This window comes from Coenobita brevimanus, chromosome 21, assembly GCF_032717465.1.
Source record: "Coenobita brevimanus isolate Jiangsu-jjx chromosome 21, ASM3271746v2, whole genome shotgun sequence".
NCBI lineage: Eukaryota > Metazoa > Arthropoda > Malacostraca > Decapoda > Coenobitidae > Coenobita > Coenobita brevimanus.
Window position 1 is genome coordinate 36,577,398 of NC_136974.1, and position 25,529 is coordinate 36,602,926.

The window sequence follows — 25,529 nt, forward strand, 5'->3', positions numbered from 1 at the left end:
GTGATAACTCCTCTACTAACAAATTTGTTAACAGTTCACACATTTTCTAACATTTCTCTCAAGGGTTACTGTGAAAGTGGAAACAGATAAGTGATGGTTTCACTGGTTAGCATCTTAACACTCTGTGGAAAAAACCTACAGTATTTCTTTAAAATGTATGATCAGTTAGCATTAAACAGTAATGTGAAAACATTGAACACCAGTCCGATATCAACCCTTACAAAGTGTAGGGGACCAAGGTTAGGGTATTGGAGTTTACAAAATGTAAGGGCAGGTATCTGGTCTCTGCCCCTTTCGGCACAATCTAGAACAGTCTCTAGTGGCTTTGCCTTCATTGGTTTCTTGGGCCATTTGATAACTAGGAATCTAGTTACACTACAGAATTACAGAATAATACTGTAAATCATGCTTTCTGCACAAAATACAAGTACAATAACAGCCTCCTAGGAAATAATTACTGGAAAGCAATATCAGGTTTCATACTTTTATTTTAAGAATAATACAGTAATGCATATGGGCAAACTAATATCTATATTTACAACTGGTACTTGCATTTACTGGACTATGGTAGCCTAACTTTGGGTCTGGACACCCTGAAGAAGATAATATGGGACTGGCTGTTCCCATTCCACCATTTAACTATCACGTATCATGAGAAAAAAAATTAATCTACAGTAGGCTCTTGCTTTACGCAGGTGTGATTTATGCTAACCATCCTCTAAGTGGGACCCCCAATCTTTACCCTTCTGCCCTTCAAACTGGCCATTCCATGGAGTATGGAGGAAGAATTTTGCTATGAATCTCATATCACCATCTATTCAGAATATGACAACAACTTCGGCCAAACTCAGAGCTCCATACAAACCTGTGTGCCAGTGGTTGAAGGCAAGACACACTGCGATGTATGACCCAGGTTCCAGCATGGCATGGCAGCCAACAAAGCCGCGCACCTGTCGCTTAGAGTGCTTCACTAGGGCACCAACTGAGGGACTTGCTGATGCTGTTGTGCGGAACAGAACCACACATAGGTCCAATGGTGATCTTTGAGAGTTTTCAGAGTTCCTGTGGCATAATGTCAGACTGTCAATGCAATTTCAGTAATATATTTACAGCGCACTTATTATATCCAGATCAAAAGCCCTAAACCCCTTTCAAGTCAATTAATGGCCAACTATAGGCAGGCTGGAGGGCTGATGCAACTTGCAATCAAGGAAACTGAGACTTACTTCAAAACCAAGGCTCAATGAATTTCATGCAACCCCAACTCAGTACAGTATTTTAAAACTGTGCTCATGGTCCAGTTCTGTCAGGTGAAAACAAATCAATTACAGCAAAGTATATTAATCCATCATATATCCACTTGACTTGGCAAGAAGCATATTCAAAACTGCACAATACCTATTCTGCTGATCAGGATGATCAGTAATCATCATCCTGGCCTTTTGATGCCACCTAACAATGGGGTGACATAAATAACAACATTAATAAATAACAACACAATTCTGTCATGCAGTGACTTATTTACTTCCATGCTCACTCCCATGTTCTTTATCACTGCTTTCAATGAACAAGCAACCTTTCTTCCTTGCAGTACCCTTTCAAACACTTAATCCTCTAAACTTCCATCTTTACTAATCACACTAGCCAAGTACTTAAACGCACTTACATTTTCCATTTCCATCTCATCCAATCTCAGTGTACATTCAGTGACTTCATTCCTCTCGAAGACCTTTACTTTGCTCTTCCCTCCATTCACCTTTAGATTCCATTTCTTACACACCCTCCCAAACTCATTCACCAAGCCTTGCAGCTTCCTTTCATCTTCACTTAACAACAAAATATCATCTGCAAACAGCAGTACAAGGAGTTTCCAAGTACTGCCCTCTCTCATTAGGGCCACTTCAACATCCACTGCCCTACCTTGTATCTCTTTTATAACCCCATTTATATACAGACTGAAAAACCATGGATACATGACACATCCCTGTTTCAATCCAACATTCAAACAGGAAAATTCACTCAGTTCAATGTCCACATGCACTGCAGCCTTAGCACCCTCATACATACTCTTTACAGCATTCAGCAACTTCCCATTTACTCCATATTCTTAATACTTTCCACATTCCTTGTCTATCCGTCCTGTCAAATGCTTTCTCCAAATCCATGAAGCCGCATACAACTTCTTTCCCATCTCTAATAACTTTTCCACTACGTTTTCGTTTTTAAAGGCTCCAACATGCTTGCATGTGTCGGCCTTGGTCACCTAATGGTGGCTCTCCATGCTGCACGATCCATTGCAGCCTCCCTGTTCAGTCCCTTAACCCTAAGGTCACACTTAATGACCTCGTCCCATGTCTTTCTCGGTCTACCCCTCATAACCCCACCCCCAATATTAACACTTCTCACCTTCCTCACCCAACTATCATCCCCCATCCTCTCCACATGTCCAAACCACCTCAATCTACCTCTCCTCATCACAACACCAATACACTCCAGTCCCATCCTACCTCTCAACTCTTCCATTTTAAACCCAGCCCCTCCAGGCCTTGGACGCAGGGACGCACTGCACATCCACCTAATCATTGTCATTTCTGTACCTCTGAGCCGGCGAATGTCTTCCTCCTTCACTGCCCAGGTCTCACTGCCATACAGCATTACACTCCTAACACACGCTGCATACAAAGACCCCTTAGCACGTAGGGAGAGCCCCCTCAATGTCAGGAGAGGCAAGAGCTCCCTGAAACTTCTTCCAACCACTTCTCACCCTAGCCACAGAGCTAGCTCCAGCCCCACCTCCAGCACACAACATGTCTCCTAAATAACAAAACTCTTCCACACACTCAAGAGATTCACCAGCAAGTTCAATTCTTTCACGTCTGACGATCTCCACCTGCTCACCCCGGCACGCCTTACACATAAAGTCAGCATTATCTCGCAGTCTACCTCTGATACCACTACATCTCTTATGCACCCATTTATCACACACACCGCACAAGATGGAATTACTTCCCACGTCCTTGTGGCAAACTGCACATGGCCACTCTCCCTCGTCTTTGACAGTACCGCCACCAACCCTAGATATCATCACTTTTGTTTTATCTGCATTTACCCTTAAACCCTTGTACCCCATACCATCTCTCCACTTCCTAAACCTTTCCTCCGCCTCCCTTTCATTCTCTGCAATCAACACCAAATCATCAGCATACAACAACTCCCACGGGAGTCCGTTTCTAAAGTCACGTGAAAGGGCTTCAAGTACCATGATAAACAACATGGGACTCAAGACTGACCCCTGATGCACACCAACATTCAAGGAAAACTCATCACTCAAATCTCCATTCACTCTTACCTGGGTGTGAGCACCCACATACATGGCCATAACCACCCTAACCAGCCACTCCTCCAAGCCAAGCTTTCTCATTGCCCACTTCACCACCTCTCTAGGGACTCTGTCAAAGGCCTTTTCCAAATCAACAAAAACAAAATAAAGATCCCTTCTCCTACCAATATATTTTTCCTGAAGCTGTCGAACAATGAATATGGCATCAGTGGTCCCCCTACCTGGCATAAACCCAAACTGCATCTCATCAATATTCACTCTTTCTCTAATCATACCTTCTAAAACTCTCTCCATTACCTTCATTATCTGATCTAAAAGCTTTATACCTCTATAATTCCCTCTTTCCAGGGCATCACCCTTCCCTTTATACACATTTACAATTACACTCTTCAGCCAATCATCTGGGACAACACACTCATAAATAATCCTACAGATCTAAGAATTAATAACTGATCTAAACAACCTCTTCCCTTCCAAAAACCTTCCTGTTCTTCTCCAACTAATTCCTCTGTTACTGTATTTCCCCCATTTCGGTCAATAAGTATCCTACCATATACTTTTCCTATTACTCTAAGAAGACAAATGCCCCTATGATTACCAAACACTTCTTTTTCCCCTTTTCTTTTGTACAGGGTAATAACTATACCTGACTTCCAATTCTCCAGCTTCCTCCCAGGCCAATCTGTACATCTTCCACATCCATTCTACTGCTATCTCTCCCCCATGCTTCAGCATTTTACCACACACTCCATCAATTCCTGGAGCTATCCCCATTTTGACTTTCTTCATTGCTTCCACAACTTCCATCCTACTGATTTCTTACTCTCTTTTCACATCTCTCCTTCTCCTGCCATTCCCCAGCCACTTATATTCGCATTACCTTTTCTCTATGTTCAACAAGTGTTCTCTCCATCTGCTCACTTTTTCTCCCTTCTCCACTAACAATATACCATTTTTATCTTTCACTCCCAGACTAACTTCTTTAACACCCTGTCTAACTCTCTTTACCTCTTTCCAGAACATTTTCTTACATTCCCTCCACTTTACACTCAAATTACTTCCAAATTCCTCACTTACACTCTTCTTACTCTCTCTCTCATTAACCTTTTCACCTTTCTCTTCCTCTCTACATATAACTCTGAGAGCTCTTCCGTCCCTCAACTTTGTCCACACCCCTGTTTCTCATCCACTCACTATATGCTTTCTTCTTTTGTGCCACAGCCTGTCTCACCTCTTCGTTCCACCATGATGTTCTTTGCACCCCCTTTCGTCTTCTCTTCACCCCACACACCACCTCACATGCTGCAAAGATTTCTTCTATGAATATCTTGCACACACCTCCCACGTCTCCCATCTCCGCCAAATCATATTTACCCAATTGCTCCTCCACTTTTCTCTTATAATCTGCATTTTTTCCATCCTCTTGCAACCTTTCTACCCTCCTTGTATCAACTACTTCCTCCTGTCCTTCCCTTCTTCTATTCCTCTATTTCATTTGAACCTTGACTTTCACCACCACCAAGAGGTGGTCAGAAAGTCCACTCCCTCAGCCTCTGCTCTTGCATCCATTACACACCTTCCCATTTTATCATCCACACACACATAATCAATAATTGCCTTCCATTCATTAAGTTCACCACCCACCCTTCTCATCACTCACTATGTTTACCTGTGGATCATTTTGTGTCTAAAGAAGGTATTGGCTATCACCAACCCCCTCCCTGCACAAATGTCCACTAGGACACTGCCATTTTCATCTACTTCTGCAGGCACATCCCACACACCAACTACTTCATCCTACATCACAGACCCTACACACTCCTTTTGCCCTCGCATTCTCACCTACTCTTGCGCATACACCCCATCCATACTCCCATTCTCTCACATTCTCACCTCTCCATTTAGTCTTGGTTATTCCACATACATCCACTTTTGCACCCTCAAGCACCTGGACAATCTCTCCCTCTTTCATTTCATTAATCGCACCCCCTAGCATTCCATGTCGCAATCCATATCATGGCCTTTGTTCGGTCCTTAGTCATCACCCGTTGGTCAGTCCTGGTCTGAGGCTTCTTGTTTTAGATGTAATTAACCTTTACTCTTGTTTAAAACTGCCTTACATAGCATTATAAGTGCAAGCTCGTGGTGGTCAAACACTGAATCCCCCTATTTTCATAGGTTACGTACTCCATTACACAAGCATTCACTAACGAGCAGATTTTCATAAACACAACTACTTTTAACATCAAGACTCCCTGTATTCTTTTCATTTATTAACTTTCTTTCCAATCTCCACCAATATTTTGCCATTTTTATTTTTCATTCCTCTATTGCTTCCCTTATCACTCTGTCTTACCTTCTTGACCTCCCTCCAAAACAGGTCCTTATATTCCCTCCATTTTACACTTCGATTTCTTCCAAACCTCTCATCCACTCTTTTCTTATTTTCTACTAGTTTTTCACCTCTCCCCCTTCTCTACATATAACCCTCTTGTTTGTCTCTCCACATCATCCATTTCTCTACTTTCCATCCAGTTATTACATGCTTTCTTCTCTGCCACAGTTCATTTCACCTCATCATTTCATCGTGCTGTTTCTTGCACCACCTTATGTCTCCTCTTTCCCATACAACACTACCTCACATGCTACAGTGACCTCTTATGTAAATATTTTACACATGACTTCCAACCAGTCATTTCTCTCTTGTACTCCACCCTTTTTTCAATCTTCCTACAGTCTTTCTACTTTCCTCACAGTTGTTTCCTTCTGTCTCTATCTTCTGTTCACCCAGTGTTTTTTCACCTCTAACTTGGACTCTACTGCAGTACATAGTGGTCAAGCAGTCCACTACTCCTGTCTCTGTACACTCTCATATCCTGCAATGATCTTATTCGCTCATCCACACACACATAATCTATCACTGCCTTTCGTTCATAAAACTCACCACCTATGCCCCTTATCACATGCCATGTATACCTATGGATCATTTTGTGCCTGGAGAGAGTACAGTATTAGTTACTGCCAAGACAGTATGGATCAGTTGGATCAAGGATTGTGTGGGTAAAGTTGAAAGTTGGAATACAAATGTGGGCGATTCTGTGTGTGTATGCGCCAACGCATGATCGTGCTAGAAGAGTGAGAGAAGAGTTCTGGACAAATGTAGAAGTGTGCATGGAAAAGTTTGGAAGGAATGATAGAGTGTTTTTGATTGGTGATATGAATGGTAAAGTTGGGAATGTGAAGGTGGATGGAATAGTTGGTGAGTGGGGTGTGCCTGCTGAGATAGATGAGAATGGCAGTGCGTTAGTGGACATTTGTGCTGGGAGGGGGTTGGTGATAGCCAATACCCTCTTCAGGCATAAAATGATCCACAGGTATACATGGCGAGTGATGAGAAGGGTGGGTGGTGAATTGAGTGAAAGGAAGGCAATGATTGATTATGTGTGTGTGGATGAAAGGATGCGAAGATGTATATTGGATGCAAGAGTTTATAGAGGTTGGGGGAGTGGACTTTCTGACCACTACTTGGTGGTGGCCAGCGTTAAAGTTCAAGTAAGATGGAGGAATAGAAGAAGGGAAAGACGAGAGGAAGGAGTAGTTGCAAGGAGAGTGGAAAGGTTACAAGAGGATGAGAAAAAGGCAGAGTATAAGAGAGAAGTGGAGGAACGATTGGGCAAAATATGAGTTGGAGCAGATGGGGGACGTGGAAGGTGTGTGTAGAATATTTACAGAAGAAATATGTGCAGCATGTGATGTGGTGTGTGGAAGGAAGAGAAGACGGAGGGGGGTGCAAGGAACAGCGTGGTGGACTGAAGAGGTGAGACGGGCTGTGGCACAAAAGAAGAAAGCACACAATGAATGGATGAGAAATAGGGGCGTGGAAGAAGTTGAGAGGCGGAAGAGAGAGTTATATGTAGAAAGAAAGAGAGAGGTGAAAAGATTAGTAAGAGAGAGTAAGAAGAGAGTGGATGAGGAATTTGGAAGGAATTAGAGTGTAAAGTGGAGGGACTGTAAGGAAATGTTCTGGAAAGAGGTGAAAAGAGTAAGACAGGGTGGAAGTGAAGTTAGCAGGGGAGTGAAAGATAAAAATGGTAGATTACTAGTGGAGAAGGGAGAAAAAGTGAGCAGATGGAGAGAACACTTTAAGGAATTGTTGAACGTGGAGGATGGAAGTAATGCGAGTATAAGTGGCTGGGGAATGGCTGGAAGAAGGAGGGAGGTGAGAAGACAGGAAGAAATCAGTAGGATAGAAGTTGTGGAAGCAATGAAGAAAGTTAAATCAGGGAAAGCCCCAGGAATTGATGGAGTGTGTGGTGAAATGCTGAAGCATGGGGGAGAGATAGTAGTAGAATGGATGTGGAAGATGTGCAGATTGGCCTGGGAGGAAGGTAGAGTCCCAGAGGATTGGAAGTCAGGTATAATTATTCCCTTGTACAAAGGAAACGGGGAAAAAGAAGTGTGTGGTAATCATAGGGGCATTTGTCTTCTTAGTATAATAGGAAAAGTGCATGGTAGGATACTTATTGACAGAGTTAGAGAAAGAACAGAGAAATTAGTTGGAGAAGAACAGGGAGGCTTTAGGAAGGGAAGAGGTTGTGTAGATCAGATATTCATTCTCAGATCTTTAGTGGAAAAGTTTCTAGAGAAGGGAAAGAAGTTGTATGCGGCTTTCATGGATTTGGAGAAAGCATATGACAGGGTGGATAGACAAGGATTGTGGAAAGTGTTAAGAATATATGGAATAGATGGGAAGTTGTTGAATGCTGTGAAGGGTATGTACGATGGTGCGAAGGCTGCAGTGCGTGTGGATGGTGAACTAAGTGAATTTTTCTCTTTGAAAGTTGGGTTGAAACAGGGATGTGTCATGTCTCCATGGTTGTTCAATCTGTACATGGATGGGGTAATAAAAGAGGTACAAGGTAGGGTAGTGGATGTTGGAGTGGCCCTGGTGAGAGAGGATAGTGTTTGGAAACTCCCTGTACTGTTGTTTGCAGATGATACCGTGTTGTTGAGTGAAGACGAAGGGGAGCTGCAAGGCTTGGTGGATGAGTTTGAGAGAGTGTGTAAGAAACGGAATCTAAAGGTGAATGTAGGGAAGAGTAAAGTGATGGTCTTTGAGAGAGGTGAAGTCAGTGAATGTACAGCGAGGTTGGATGGTGAGGAATTGGAAAATGTGAGTTCGTTTAAGTACTTGGGTAGTGTGATGAGTAAGGATGGAGGTTTGGAGGGTGAAGTGCTTGAAAGGGTACAGCAGGGAAGAAAGGTTGCTGGTTCTTTGAAAGCAGTGATAAGAAACAGGGAAGTGAGCATGGAAGTGAAAAAGTTACTACATGACAGTATTGTGATACCAACTCTAACGTATGGAAGTGAAGCTTGGACGTTGTTGGAAGGACACAAGTCAAGAGTGAGAGCCGTGGAAATGAGTTATTTAAGAGGAGCCTGTGGAGTCACATGGAGAGACAGGCTGACGAATGAGGATATAATGGAGCGTTGTGGTGTTGATGTGGATGTGATAGGAAGCGTTATGAGGAACACACTGAGGTGGTTTGGCCATGTGGAGAGGATGGAGGGTCAAAGACTGACGAAGAGAGTGTATGTGAGTGAGGTGGAGGGGGAAAGAGGGAGGGGGAGGCCGAGGATGAGATGGAGAGATGGGGTGGAGAGGTATATGAGAGAGGGGGGTGTGAGTTGGGAGCAGGGGAGTGAAATGACGGGGGACAGGGCAACTTGGAGGCGATTTGTTTGTGGCCACCCCAAACGGGAGTGAGGCGTCTGGCAATAGATAGATAGATAGAAGCACTCTCCAGCACAAATGTCCACCAGAGCACTACCATTCCCATCCACTTCAACAGGTACACCCTAATCACCAACCACCCCATTTACCTTCACATTCCCTACATTTTCATTCTTATCTCCTATCAAAAACACACTCTCACTCCTTCCAAACATTTCCACACACGTTTCCATTTCATCCAAACCTATATTTCACTCTAAGTCGCTTGGTCCTCTGTTGCAGCATATTTGTTGCCATCTCTTGCATACAGCAAGAGATAGCAACAAGTGAATCAAGTACTGCCATGCAATACAAAGTTCCCTACCAGATGATAACAATATACAGTGTCTGTAACTGACCTTGGGAGTAGATGGCTGGTTTTCTCAATGACACACCATCATGACATGGGGAACATTTGTGTGACGTTTTATCAAAATCTGTCCATGCACGTGGAAACTGCAGAGCGAACACAAATGTAGGTATGCCTGTTAAGTATGATAGCACCTGACCTTGCTTGAGCCCCAGGTGTGACCTTGACCTTGGGAATAGATGGCTGGTTGCTGCACGCAACACACCATCGTGGTATGGGGAACAATTGTGTGATGTTACTGTACATCAAAATCTGTCCATGCAAGTGGAAGTTACAGACAACCACGAAAATGCAGACGGACTGATGGATGTACTAATGTAATGATGGAGTCGCACAAACCTAGTCCCTGACCGGTTGGACTGGTAAGGGACTAATAACAAGAACTTACTACTGTACACATAGTACTGCTAAATTTCTGAGTCTCCATTCACAATCATTTCATCCCTTACCTATGGCCCTCCTGGAAGAGCGTAAACTCAACCTCCGTTGGCTCGAGGACAGTGATGAGGGTGGGTGTGAGGGCACGACGGTCAGCCAGGGATGGGAGAGTGCCAGTTACACGCACCTCAGACCAATGACTGTGCACCTTACAGATGTCTATGCAGTCAAAGTATCTGTCAAAGTTTAACAATGAGTGAAACTTGTTCTTGTTACCAGCATAATCATCTTCATCATCATCATCATAAGTAACACCAACAAAAACTTCATCATCTGATGTTCTAATCACACACAATCTGTAACTATGTGAAAAAAAAAAAAAAAGTCAAAGGTTACTAAACAGTTTCCTTTGGAATAATATACTGTCTACTAACTTTAGAACATCTTGAAATGATATCCAGAACACTCCATCACTGCCTCCCTGTGGCATAAGCCTCTCACGCAACTCTGGTGTCCAGATGGGGCTCTCATCACACCAGTCTCCTCGCCATGAATAGTGGCCCCAAGGATTTCTCAGTCGCAAAAGTCGAACACCACCAAGGTCTTGCACATCCAGTACTGAGTATGCATGTCTGAGGTTGAGAAAGATGAAATACTTTAGTCTATGACAACTTATTAATACAATACTTTAATCTAAGACAACTTATTAAAAGTACTAGAAGTACAGCATCAATGTTTCTCTGCCATCACGTCGTTACTGTATTAAATGGCTTTTTCAACCTATCAAACCAACACTGGTCTACTTCCATTACCAGTATGCATTCATTCATTCAGTCATCATGCAGTCCAGTAGCCCAGGGCTAGGTCACTCAATACAGACATTTAAAGAGAGAGTGACCAGTTGCTGCCCCCTCTGTGGCATTACATGAATAAAAAACTTTGCTCACCCCTCGAGAGTACACCAGAAAGGACATACTGTATCTGGTTGAAGTGCCTTGAATCACTAGACCACCTGACATCTAAAAAGTGCCTGAGGGTAATGTAGCTAATGCACTACATCAGAACACAATATGAAGGCCTATCCTTAATCTCCCAGTGTGCATTAGAAAAGTCTGATAAAGGAAAACTAATAAAGTACAACAGGAGGCTAGCAGTACATAAAGAATAAAAATCATCAGAATGCAGCTGACAAAAAAAAAAAAAAAAAAAAAAACAAACAACTGATTCAGTGAATTATCTTTCTCTTCCTATCAAGGATAAATTCAAGGCTTACTGTGGTAAGGTCATGGAAAAACTCATTTGCTGTGAAAAATAAAATTCTATTTACTGATTTTCATTTTACCTGCTAAAGTATACAGCAACATTGGAGGTACTTATTTTGCTTTAATTATCCAAGGTATGAACACTGTTGGGTGGAGTAAAGTGAATTTTTTTGTTGACATATGGCAGAAGCGAAGAGGCCCTAAGTAACTCAAGTGCATGCAAAGTCAAGTGTCAGTTTGGAATGATGAATGTAGCTCTGATTATCGCATTTTTAAGCGTGTGATGAAAAAGTATGGAAGAAAAAGAAAGACTCTGGGAACAACTATACAAATATGACAGAGCATATGCCAAAAATTTACAGACTGAATGGGAAACCTGGTGCACATCTAGTGGCTAATATACCGTAATATGTTAAACTGAAGGTAAACTATAATGGAAGCTGCTAAAGGACTGGTGTCAGGAGAGAAGATTATCTATCTATCTACCTATATCCAGACACCATAATCTTGAATGGGATTGCCATCTGACTTTGGGTTAGTTGTTTTACAGGGAGGGACACTAACCCTCCGGCAACCCACTTGTTGGCACATAGGGAACACGTATGGGTTGGTTATGAGGTTACCATCCGGCACTTTAAATGGTTTCCTGAATTACAGGAAATCATTTAGCCTGTCACTCAATGTAAGCCACTGAAAAGGAAAGAAAACCAGAGCCAGGAAACATGGGAGTAATAGGAAGCGAGGAGGGCAGACATAGAAAAAAAATGACAAAGGTGAGGGAAGAAGTAAGCAGCACTACATCAAGTGAGTGGATGATGGTTGCCATCACCTACCACAAAGAAGATTATGCATACCCTCATTTAATTCATATCTCAAATATAAATAACGACAGTGAAATCTCCTAAGTTGCACAATCTTATATACCAGTAGTAGATTCATAATACACAGCAACATCATGCAGCAGCTTGCCACATCAGTAACTCGCAGATATTAAAAAAAATTTGCAGATGCAGTCTAAAAAGTGATGCTTTTTCAATGCCTTGTGTAATACGTGCCACCATTACCTCAAGCCTGCACGTCTGGCCAGGCATAAACCAATAATAGTGAAGCATGGAAATCACTAAACCAATCATATTCAAGCATAGCACTTACTATAAGCCAATCACAGTGCTTCCCTCCCAAGCCAAGCATGAAGGACACGTGCACTTGACGCCCTAGGGCCAGCTCAATGCTCAGTGCATTGTCTTCTCTTCGTTATTAACGAGTGGTTCCGGTGTGATTTACGAGAAGATTCCCCCCCACCCCTCTCCCGTGCTTCCTCTGCCTGCCCAGAGTTACCATGGCTGACTGTAACTCTCCTAAGCCTACAACTTCTTCAAGGAAGGGGGAGAAGAAGACTAGCATTAACTTACACCCAAGAGTTAGATGTAATAAAAAAGATTGACGGCAGTGAGAAGAAAGCCAAAGTTACCCACCATTACAGACTCAACGAGGTACACGTAATTCTTTACCAAACAGGCACGACAATTCCGCCTATATCTTAACAAACTCACACTCAAGTTAAGTAATTTTGGTACATATGCAACACTGCTGAACTGGGACTGCAAGAGGTGAGTGGAAAAAGGCAAAATATATATACAGTACCTGTACCTATTTTGGGGTATTTAAGGAAGCAGGCAGGTTGCCAGTGGCAGTGTTTTCTGACAATCTCTCCAACTGGCTGCGTCGTTTACCAGCCACCACTCAGACTGGATGCGTCAGCGTACCACGCAGTTTACATCCTCATTTATAGCTTTCAGAGGTAAGTTTACACAAATGCCCAGTATCTGTGGCAATCCAGGAATAACAAGTAACCTGTGAAAGATTCATTTCAATCGAAAATATGGAAGGGCTGCGCACGTTTGGTAGAGAATTAAGCTCAATAAATCAACAACTCTTATGACGACGATAACAACGACCCTTCCATTGTCTCTACACTGGACTTTGAGGGATTCCTGAGGGAGGATGATGAAGAGGAAACGACACAGGCGGCAACACACTCACCTCGTGCTGAGAGGCCTTAGTACGCCTCAAGTCTCGGAACTCCTCCCTCTCTCCTCCGTCCATTCAAGCAATGCTGACAGTCTGAGTCAGGTAAGAATCTTACAATACAGTAAACTCTCAATTATCCATTGTCGCAATATCCAGCCTAATGTAACATCTGGTGCTGCTGGACCGGCTCTATTAAAGTAATATCCAGCAAAATTAAGCAATGTCCAATGCTGAAATGGGACATAACCAGCAGTTCTATGCTTGTTGCCTTTGGTTCCTTCTTCCTCACATAAAAAAAAAAAAAAAAAAAAAAAAAAAAAAAAAAAATCCGGCATTGAGGTGTATCAACCAGCTCATAAACAGTAACCAACCACTACTGTATTCCTGTATTAATGTACTGTAACATTATTTTATTATATCTTATGCTTAATTTTCATATATTACTCATGGGAAAGTTTTTAGGATAGAGGTTCAAGATGGACAGTAAAGCAACATCCAGCTCAATGCTGAATACTGAGCCAATGGGGAGAACTATGCAATCAGGCATTTTTCTTTAACTGGCACGGGGCTTGGTCAAATTATACCGGATAATTGAGAGCTTACTGTATTGTTCATTCCCACAGAATATGCTGTACTAATTTCTTTTCCAGGTTGTTAGTGTTCACCGATGGCCAGTTCAATGTAAGTTTGGGGGTAAGGGGGCAACTTTTTTTAGATGACAGACCCATAAGTAATTTTCCCCAGAAGATCAGTTATTTCTAGCTCATCAAATTCTCAAACTGTGGCATGTGTTCAGTTTCATATAGTCGTGATTTAGGAAATTCCACTGTACATAAATACAAATACTGTACAGTACTACAAATACTGGAGGACAGACTGCTGAAAGACATTTATCTGATTACCAGCACATAAAGCATTGGATGTGTGAGGTTGTTAGTGATACAATACTGAAGAGACTTTAGAACTGAATTAGGATTAAAAAAAAAAAAAAATACCTTGGTCTGAGTCCCTGTGCTTTATACTCCTCATCAACCACCTTCATGTTGCCACCACCACAGGACGCTCCCATTAGGAATCCTGCTGACCTTGAACTCAGTAACTGCGCCCAAATCAAGTCCTCATCTATGTCATCTTCATGTGGTGATGATGATGCCTGGGAAGCCAGAAAGTTAGAACTATTTATCTCCTTCAGTCTGATGATAACATTTTGATATTTTTCTTGCTATCTTCAGACAATTATATTCTACTTAGCTACACCCTTAACAAACTCTTTAAATACGAAAGAGGCCTTTCCTATGTCAAATAAGATTGGCTGAAATGGAGGACATCATATGAATTCACAGGGCTGAATGCAATCGGATATCACTACGAAACAAATCTATATGCAATGAACCACTAGAACAAGTAAGTTCTACCCAGCTTTGCTGAGTGATTGTGACAATCATTATAGCAATGATAAGATGCAGTTTGGATTTATGTCAGGCAATGGGATCACTGATGCCATATTCACTGTTCGACAGCTTCAAGAAAAATATACTGCATGGGAAAGAAAAGGACTTTGTTATTAGTTTTTGTTGACTTGGAGAAGATCTTTGACAAAGTCCCTAGGGAGGTGGTGAAGTGGGCAATGAGAAAGCTTGGGATCGAGGAGTCCATGGACCCATACAGCCATGCCCTGTCACTGGGAAGTTGCCGTAACCCACCTACGGACTAGTTGTACGTGCTTGACACATTGCCATCTCCTTGAGGGAAGATCCCCTCCTTTTTGTGAAAACTGTCTGGTCCCACTGACTGTGCAGCACATCTTACCTGAATGTCTCAATCTGGGAGATGCTCTTCACCAATACCTCTCCAGGTTTAGGGTGGGAAATGGGTCTTGCCTTCTCTTCTCAGTACTGTACTGGGAGAGGAGGTGTGTATGACAGGAGGAGCCACCTTCTCGTTTGCAGAGGAAGCAGGCTTCCTCAGATACCTTTGGTTTTTATGTTTGGTTTAAGTCTTGTTTTGCATACTTTTACATGTGTCCTAGACATACTGTATGAGCTTTAATGTTAGATGACCATTTTGTGTTACTGTGTTATTATCTATAAATGTATATATCTGTACATATCTTAGCTATCCTTGTTCTGTTTTTACAGTCATCCCCCACTATTTAAGGGATCGCTACTCACAGGTTTGCATATTTGCGGATTTTCTGGGAAATTATTTTTTGAAAATACACAGAAAGATATTTCCTGTTTTCCCCATAGCATCAGCTGTTCCTATAGTTATGATGCATGACTCTGAGGTTGTTATTATCGTACACTAGCAACCCACCATTCAAAAGTGCATCCAATTTTGTATATTTTATACATGAATCATATTATTATGCATGAATATAATACACACGAATATTATTATACACGAATCACGTGTCTCATATTATACATGAAATCGGATGCACTGTTGATGGGTAGATTGCCAAGGCACAATAACAACAACCTCAAAGTCACGTGCCGTGTCTATAGTGGTTCATAAGTCATTTTCTTGCATGTTTCCCATGAGAAATACTGTCCTATACAGTTAAACTGCATTTACCTGTGTAAAGGCATGTACTGGTCAGCACAGGGCATCAGCAGCCCAAATCTCGCCCATCTCTCGCGGTAGCAGTTATTCTTCGAGGTTCTTAAGTGATTTTTTGTATGTTTTCATCATCATCATCATCATCATCATCCGGACCTTCTTTCCCATCCAAGGGTAGGGTGTTTTCAGTGAGAAATACAGTATTGTCCTATACAGTCGTACTGCGCTTATTGTACAGTTACTCTCATCTTAAATGTCGGGACCAACTGCCTAGCCCCAGGCTCCTATGCTCCTCATGGGGCAATGTAGGGTTGGATGATGGATGGACTACAGGCGTGTGCTGTTCAACACAGGGCAGCAGAAGCACTTGGTATTTCACTGCTCAAATCTCCCACCATTCTCTTCAGGTACTGCATGATGCTTAGTACAGTTCTCTCGCTCTACTCTCGCTGTGAGAGCTTACTTATGATTGGCTACTAGGGAAAGTGTCTGCCTATGGGTGATTTTTCACCCTATCCTATTGGTAGGATGCAGAGGAGAGCCAGGCATACTCTGCCTTGCTCATTCCCTCAGTTCCTATCAAGGGTTGAGCATTCGCATGTGTTCAGCATGAGTGTTCAGTGGCTGTGTTTACTGTGATAGTGCTATTCTGTCCATTAACCCTCTGAAAATAAGGGTCCTAAGCATGCTACTCAATGTGCACCGGCTCATGAGCCCAAGTGAAAGAAGTCTGTGATGTCGCTTGAGAAAAAAGTGAGGTTGCTTGACATGCTGCATGGGGGGTATTCGTCCACGGCTGTGGGGTAGCTCTTTCAAGCGAACAAGAGCACAGTACTTCTCCAGAGCTCAACTAGAGCTCATCCTGCCGTGCAATACAGAACAATCATCATTCACAGTCAATCATGTAATGCACGGCAAACTCTCCTGGTCATCATCGTCGTCATCACAGGCAAGTACCCTGTACAGTACAGTACACTAAACTGTACTGAATTCAGAACTGTTCATGTATAATCATGTAATGTCTTTTCAGGATGTATTAATGTCCCATAAAATGCATTTACAGGTGTAACAGTGGGTTTGTAGGCAACAGGAATAACTAAAACACTGAAATCAGTGACCTCTGGGGTAGGTTTGGGATCTCTGCGGAATTCAAAATGCACGGGGTGGTACATAATCCCTGTAAATACTGGGATCTGAATGTATTCCTACTGCACAGTAGCAATGGCTTCTGTTGTTACACTGCCACAATCTTTTAAGTACAGGCATACCCTGGTTTAACGATGCAATTGGTTAAGTAAAAACCCATCACTAGGCAAGTTATCATATCTCGGGGTAGATTTAACACGTAAAGTATGCTATAGGGATGCTTTCTTGAGCCTTGAGTTTCCCCCCCAACCAAGTCCTAAATCCACTCAAATGAGTCCAAAAACAAAAGTTTAAAGCCAATCTAAATGGCCTAACAGCTGTAAAAGAAGCTAACCTAAACCTAAAACCAGTGCCCATCTTGCTTGTACCCAGTCAAGGTCACTGGAGAATGCAATCTCCAACTCGTATTCAAACTCAGTAGAGAAGAAGCAGCAGCACTGTATACAATCCCACTATCAGATGGTCCCGGGACAATGAAATAAACATCTGTTATGCATAATAATAACGTATGAATGACGCAGAATCGTCCAAGATGCAAACTGTCGTGACAGAGAATCGTTGATGTTTTGACGGAATTTTCTTGACACGGAATACAATCGATGATGCCATTGGGATGGCTTTTTCAACGACCCCTCATTATGCCATTTTAGCTACTGTTCTGGTTGCTGAGTTCCTTTATTTTCTTCTCTCTTATTTTCCAACATTTATTTAGAAATTCCTTTGTATTTTCAAAGTGTTTTTCCTTGAACACCCGAATGTAAACAGGTGATTTATTGATTGATGACGCGATAGGGATAGCTTTTTCAACGACCCCTCTTTATGCTGTTTTTGTGGTTGCTGAGTTCCTTTATTTTCTTCTCTCTTATTTTCCAACATTTTTTTAGATTTTCCTTTGTATTTTCAAAGTGTTTTTCCTTGAACAGCCAGAATGTAAACACATGATTTATCGATTGATGATGCGATCGGGATAGCCTGATCAAAGGCGCCTCATTATGTCGTTTTAGCCACTGTTCTGGTTGCTGAGCTCCTTTATTTTCTTCTCTTATTTTCCAACATTTATGCAGAAATTCCTTTCTATTTTCAAAGCATTTTTCCTTGAACAGCCCAAATATAAACACATGATTCAATAATGTCACAGTTTTCATCAATGCATGAAATATTTACTCTCTAAGGTTTTCACAACTATTAATATTTAAAATTGTTGGAAGGACATTGTTGGAAGGACACAAGTCAAGAGTGAGAGCCGTGGAAATGAGTTATTTAAGAGGAGCCTGTGGAGTCACGTGGAGAGACAGGCTGACGAATGAGGATATAAAGGAGCGTTGTGGTGTGGATGTGGATGTGATAGGAAGCGTTATGAGGAACACACTGAGGTGGTTTGGCCATGTGGAGAGGATGGAGGGTGAAAGACTGACGAAGAGAGTGTATGTGAGTGAGGTGGAAGGGGGAAGAGGGAGGGGGAGGCCGAGGATGAGATGGAGGGATGGGGTGGAGAGGTATATGAGAGAGGGGGGTGTGAGTTGGGAGCAGGGCAGTGAAATGGCGGGGGACAGGGCGACTTGGAGGCGATTTGTTTGTGGCCACCCCAAACGGGATTGAGGCGTCTGGCAATAGATAGATAGATAGATTATTATTATTTTTTTTTATAAATAACAGAACGGAGGAAGGACAAACAAATGAGTAAAAAAAAATAATCCATACACCAGATTACTGGTGTCCTCAGTTCATAAAATATCTGTAACAGTTAGACTTGAACAGTTGTGGGTTGAAATTTGGAGGGAAACAACTCTGGGGAAGCGAGTTCCAGAGAGATGCAGTTCGGGGAATGAAAGAATTCTGATAGGCAGAGGTTCTGCAATATGGCTGGGTGACATTCCAGTCATGAGCGCTACCAGATGTCTGTGTAGCACGAGGGAAGGCATGGAAAGGTGGCACCATGGACGCAACTTCCTCTGGTCATTTGCCAAAAAAATATCTGCAAAATAATGCAAGGGAGGCAACATTCCTTCTTACTTGCAGGGGAGGTAGTTTATTTGTAATGGCAGGGTTGTTAATGATTCTAACAGCTTTGTTCTGAAGTTTGTCTAGTTGTCTTAATGCAACCTCTCCACAACCATTCCACAAGGGTGAGCAACATTCAAGCTGAGAGCGCACATGACTCTTATAAATTATAGCTAACTGCTCATCGGCGAAGAAGTTACGGACTCTGTACAATAATCCAAGTTTCTTTGAGGCGGTTTTAGCAAGTGATCTGACATGAGAGGTCCAGCTGAGGGCACTGTTAAGTGAGACACCAAGAATTTCAATACTTTTGGAGATGGGAATATTAGTAGCACTGATGGTAATGTATGAATCTGGCAATATCTGTCTATTTGTAAACTGTATATATTTAGTTTTACTAGCATTAAAAGAGACAAGGTTGTTTTGTCCCCATTCACTGACTGTAGACAGATCTTGATTTATGGAGATGGCTGTACTGAGTTGAGAGGTAGAGATATTAGACTTTGTAAATGGATGTCTGAGTGTGAATGAACTATGTAGTGTTGAGTCATCTGCATATGAGTGAATGGGATTGTGGGTGACAGATAAGAGATCATTAATATGAACCAGAAATAGGGTTGGCGCCAGAACTGATCCCTGGGGCACGCCGGCGTTAATTAAGTGAAACTTGGAATATACATCATCTACTTTTACTCTTATTTTCCTGTCACTAAGATATGAAGAAATCAAAGGAACAAAAGACGTTAGTCCATAGCAAGGGAGTTTGGACAGCAGGGAACAGTGCCATACTCTGTTGAAAGCTTTAGAGATATCAAGAGCTATTGCATGAGTTTCGCCAAAAAGATCAATTGATTGATGGATGGTATGAGTTAAGAGATTGAGTATGTCAATGGTGGATCTTTCGTGGCAAAAACCATATTGTCTATCACTAATTAAGTTGTTGGATTCAAGATGTTTAACAATGATAGGTTAGATGACAGTTCAATGGTCACATCCATCCATCATCTAATCCTACGTTGCCCCATGAGGACCGTAGGAGCCCGGGGCTAGGAAAGTTGGTCCTGGCATTTAAGATGAGTGTCCAGCCTCACTCATCCCTGAGTGGCATTATGTGAGCAATAAACCCCAATCACCCCTTTGATATAAACCTTCATCAGCTCAATCCGATTGGACCACCTTTATTACCCACTAAACCACCAGGAGCCAAAATTTGGTTATATGGTTAACACCCAGTGTAGTAAATGGTTTTCTGGTGTACAGCAAACCATTTGGCTTGTCACTCAGTGTAGAGTTACCCACAGGCAGAAGGAAGCACAAAATATTATTTGTTGAGTCGCCTTGCTGTCCACACTGTTTTGTACCTCGTCTGATAGGAGAGAATCCGTACCCCAAATGACTGTTCATTCCACCTGACTAAAACACATTAATCTAAGTCTAAAAACAGTTTATGAATCAACCTAAACACAAAATTTAAGTCTAAATTATCATCAAAACCAGTAAATAAAATTAACCCCCATTGCAAAACCTGGGGTAGGCCTACAATAGGCAGGGTAGGGTGGTATTTCTACCCCCATCGCTATTCCAGGGTATCGCATCAAGGGGTATCGTAAATCAGGGTTTGCCTGTACTGTATAATCAATCCAACTAACTACGTATATGTAAAGTAAAAGTTCATAATACTTAGCAACATACAGCTCTTTTATAATACAAACTGCCTAGACATGATCACAGTGCTGGTACCTGCAATGGAAGGCTTTCACAGGGAGCACCAGTGAGTGTGGCCAGACCTTCAATGGCTCGACCTGACACCAATGCCTCATAACACCCATGAACCTTTGCTACTGCCTTCTCAATAAGCGGGACCCACAGCTGCCGGCGCTTGGCTTGTGAGTACACCAGGCGTCCGTGCCGATCACAAGGAAGTAGGTCATCAACTAGCACCGTCACCCACCGCCCGGCTTTGCATAGTCGCACCTGAAGCATAGATGAACATTCTTAAGAATAGAGTGAGGTGCAAGGGGAGAGGAGAAGAAGGAGACCTATAATGAGGTGAAGGGAGACAGATGGAGCAAAAGACTGAGGAAAAGATGAAGGGAAAGAAAGGAAGACCAAGGATGATGTGAAAGGATCCGGGTGGAAAGCTACAGTAGAGTCGTGATTTAAGGCAAAAGGGAACAATGATCTTACAATTACACGGGCAATTAATTTCTCCCATAATTACTTAATAGCACGGTAATACCACTCAACTGTGCTGGTGAAACAGTGGGAAATGGGTGAGTTTAGGTATTGGATTTCCAGATACAACTCGTGTGTTATGCTTTTGTCAGTCACTGATTGGCTTCCTTGACCCAACCTGACCCACGTGACCAACATCCCACACCACCTGCCACAGCCTGCCTCAGTGTTGTGTAGACGGTCGCTGTGATGAGAGGTTTATTTGCTTATTTCCTTGCTCCTCATTTCCTCTCAGAACTCTGAGTATATGGTTCCAAAGTAACTAGTTATGCCTAAACACCCTGAAAGTGCTATGAACACAAGAGAAGCATTTATTCTAAATGAAAATGTAAAATTGTTAGACGAAGTGGCATGTGGTGTGGGAGCTTAAATGCAAACGGTCAGACAGATATGAGTCATGTGTGTTTACCATGTAGATAGTTTTCTTTGCTGGAAAAAAAAAGTTAATAATGAAAGAGCAGTAAAATTCATGTTTTTGCCTTTATGCGACAGGTGTGGAAAAAAAAAACAAAGGGGGGCTTTGTGCCCAATGTTTGTTATGAACTGACGGTCTTTCATCAAGAAAATTCAAATCTTACACTATGTGAAGACACTACATGCTGAAATACATCGTTAGGTAAGCTAATTACTAACGGCCATACCACGTTGAGTACACCGCTTCCCATCCGATCAGCGAAGTTAAGCAACGTTGGGTCTGGTTAGTACTTGGATGGGTAACCGCCTGGGAACACCAGATGCTGTTGGCATCCCTACGTGTCAAGTGGGGTTGGTGGAGGATTAGTGCCCCTCCCTGTAAAACAATTAACTCTAAGCCCTTGGCCACCCCACTTGGGATACATGGCATCTGGCAATGAATGAATGAATGAGTTCAGTTCTTGTGAGTTATACCGTCATACAAATTATACTGCTTGCCTGACTTGCTTATTATTCATGATTACAGCATTCATGTGTATTTGAGAAGTGAGAAACACGCAATCACTCCATGCTGACGACTTCTATATAGCATTTTTTTTTTCTCTTTATTGTTGATGATTAATGGCTTTCAAAAACAGTTTCACACAGCATTTTTTTTTTTTTTTATAGCGCTGAAAGTGATTCCTGGTAAAATATGCCTGATGCTGCGTGGACATTATTCACGTGTTGATTAGGTCTGAAGTTATTTGCTTGATTGGTAATGAGGACTTTCAAGAGGCTTAGAGGCAATCCTTGGTTATTAAAATTTTTATGGGGAGTATTAGGGAGCAAAACTAATCAGTTAGGTTAGGTTTGAATGCAGTATGCACTGAAGTGTCCAGTCGGTGAGATCGTATCTAAACACACAGTCTTGGGTGTCTTAAGGCAGACATATTTGTAATAATCTATCTATCATATATTTTCAACAAAAAGTATGTGGCTCCTAGAACCTAACCCCCTATTTTACATGTAAATATATGTCACATTTTAGCGCGAATTTGATTTTGCACGAGGTTCTGCATAACCCATCTCGTGTTGTATGAAGACTACTGTATATGGGTGGGAGTGGTATAGGATGGAAGGATGGTTGTCTGATGGCAAAGGACACAGAGAGGTGAAGGCAACTTTCTCCATGTCACCCTCTCCAGGATTAAGGTATCTGGCTATACAGATATAGATTGTTCTGAATGGGCTAATTGGACCCATGAATGCAGATAAAGAAGTGAGAAAACTGAAGAATTTGATGAGATTCTTATTTTGGTAAGGCTATTGAAATCGTGAATGCAGATACTAAAAAGTGAAATTTGAAGGCAGAACTTTAAATTTGAAGGCAGAACTGATTGTCAAAACAGTACCTAAAAAGTGTATATTATGTTCAAACAGTTGCAAACATACAAAGCTGGACTTTATGAACATTACTTTGTTTCTTACTGCTGCTTTACCATTTTTAACTTTTTGGACAACTTGGGAAAGATACTTAAAGGGAGATAAATGAATTCAGTAAGTGGACAGTACAGTGGCCCACTGATGGATAAAAGCCAGTGCTTTAAGGTACTGCTTTAATTTATGTTAATGTTCATATTAACAAGATGCATGCATGAACGCATGCAAGCATGCACACACATATGCATGTGCATGTGTGCACACACACACACACACACACACACACTGACCTACCTGGTAGACTCCTTCTGGACAGAATTCTCTAGTAACCATAATCTTCTTCACTAGGTCATCTCTCTCAGCCAGAACTGCCAGGGCACTCAGCAACCAGCAATTACCCAACACACCTGTAACATACATTTTATAAAACAAGATGTTATAGTTACACAATTATATGTATTTATTATATTTAGACACCCATCTTCACAACTAAGAACAAATCTTATCATGGCTGCAAGTACCTGTTTCTGTACAGTATTCATACATAAAAGTGATGTCATGCTTCCTCTCAAGGAATTCCTGTACTGGGGTTGGCTGATGTTTTCTATGAACTCGAGACTAAACCAAGCACTCAAACCAGCTAATTACAGTACTCTCCTTTCCAACTGCAGCAGGAAGCTGTTGTGGGGAAAAAAAAAAAAAAATGAGATGTGTAATAAGACTTGTAACAACTTGAGAATCTCAGCTTCAATTTTGACTCGGTGTACTTGTGGTTGAATGTTTCCTGCCTCAGAGTGAAAATGGTGTGGCTACTTACCAATCCATCATCACTCTCAGGCAGGAAACATACAATCACGAGTACACAGAAACTACCGTACCTGTTTTTGTAGTACAGTACAGGTATTTTACCTAAAAACTGTACAGACTGTCAGTATGTCAGTACTATGGACATACAGACAAATGCAGCAGATAAAACTGACAAAGGTACTGTTTGAAAATATGGTACAAGCACTGCATCTCTGGAACAGCAAGGCCTCTAGTATAACAGAAGACTGTAAATCTATAAACAAGAGAGTATGATGGATAAGGACAGTATCAGAGAGAATGAAAGAAGCATTAACACACAGCAACTTGGAGAATTCATTATGTTTATCCTCTGTGGGGGAATCCCAAGTGGGAATAAAACATCAGCATAATGGGCAAAAAAAGACAGGTATTTCTTTCTGCCTTTTCCTGCCTTTTCAAATAAATGTATCCAGACATCTGCAAATTAATGGATCTTGATTTCAACTCTCTTTTGCTTAATTTTCTCTGGAATGAACAACTTTTTGCAGGTTTCCTGCATTTGGTTCTTTCTTTTTGCATTAAAAAGGAACACATATAAAGACTTGGACACTCTTCTAAACAAAGCATAAAGAAACCATATAGCTCAAAATACTCAATATAGAAATAAACATACCCTGTGAGATATCTGATGGTAGGGGAGTTCTGAAGACAGCCCACTTGATGGCACGTGAATCCGAGTCTGTGAGTATTTGGTGGGGCCGCAACCACTGGGTCACCCGGGACTCACACTTCTCCCCTGAAGCAGTTGTGAAGAACAGGGACTTGGGAACAGGTGGGAAGGAATCATCCACAAAGGGATGTTGGTTCTGTGGAGGGTAGGGGAAATTGTTAAAATGTATGTCTTGCAGGATATCCCTTCTCATATCCCAATATGAACTATAGGAACAGTATTAACACAGTACTGGTACAGCCTACATAGCTAATGTAATAAGAAATATGCTGATCAGCAACTTCACAGCTTCAGTGTTTTAAATCATCCTTCCTTAAAAGCTAAACACTTTCTCTAACAATAATCAGCACATTAATTGGTAGTAAATCAATTAGCATTTTTTTTTTTTTTTCATCTTCACCAAATAATCAGTGACCCAAAGTCATTATATAACAACACTTTCCCACTCTTAATGAAAGAATACAGCCTCAGCTTTCTCACAATACAACGTCTGTCAGTAAAGTAGTGGTCGACTTGACTCCTTATATCTAAGATACCATCCTCTTCGCTATTTGTCTCTGCAATCTTTTATTTCACTATGTGCTTGTCATCTACCTCATAGGTCTTCCAAATCTACCCGTGTAGTGAGTAGGATTCATGGCGCTCGCTGTAGTTGAATAACGTCAGCGCATAATGCCCATAATTTAATGTCAGCGCAAACTTTAACTCCAAATCTGTGGTCACCATGCAGTTTTCACTCTCCATTGTCCCTGTCTCATCCCCTTTGCTACTGGTATCACAGCCATCTTCTTGGCTGTGGACTTCAGAGACTGCTACCGATATAACTGATATCTCATCTGACTCATTTGTTCATTCAGCAACTGCCGGATCATCTTCAACATAACTCTTTGTCCTCTCTTTACCGGTATGTAGGCTATACAAGTTTACAAATTAGTAATAATCACTCATCAGCACTTATTTTACCCCTACTCGCAGAAATATATTATTTAAACTGATGCAGTTATTACCCCAACAGGTATGCCAATATTACCCAACCTTGGAGAAAGGCCAGAAAGTCTAAATACTGTATTACCAGCTGT

At 41.8% G+C, this 25,529-nt stretch overlaps 1 protein-coding gene and 1 non-coding gene across 2 annotated transcripts in view; one reads left to right on the top strand and one right to left on the bottom strand.

Annotated features, from left to right (window-relative positions):
• The window catches only part of LOC145392213 (calpain-D-like), a 64,708-nt gene that overhangs the window by 6,733 nt on the left and 32,446 nt on the right, over positions 1-25,529 (bottom strand). Inside the window, exons 5-11 of the mRNA XM_080266664.1 lie at positions 24,394-24,586; positions 23,229-23,341; positions 20,604-20,837; positions 14,150-14,307; positions 10,296-10,493; positions 9,933-10,097; positions 866-1,062 (exon numbers count right to left, since the gene is read on the bottom strand). Of these exons, the coding sequence (XP_080122790.1) occupies positions 866-1,062; positions 9,933-10,097; positions 10,296-10,493; positions 14,150-14,307; positions 20,604-20,837; positions 23,229-23,341; positions 24,394-24,586 (1,258 nt within the window). The remainder of the gene's footprint in view (positions 1-865; positions 1,063-9,932; positions 10,098-10,295; positions 10,494-14,149; positions 14,308-20,603; positions 20,838-23,228; positions 23,342-24,393; positions 24,587-25,529) is intronic.
• LOC145392330 (5S ribosomal RNA) lies at positions 21,726-21,844 on the top strand. The gene has a single exon (XR_013895983.1). It is a non-coding gene; the product is annotated as a 5S ribosomal RNA (ribosomal RNA).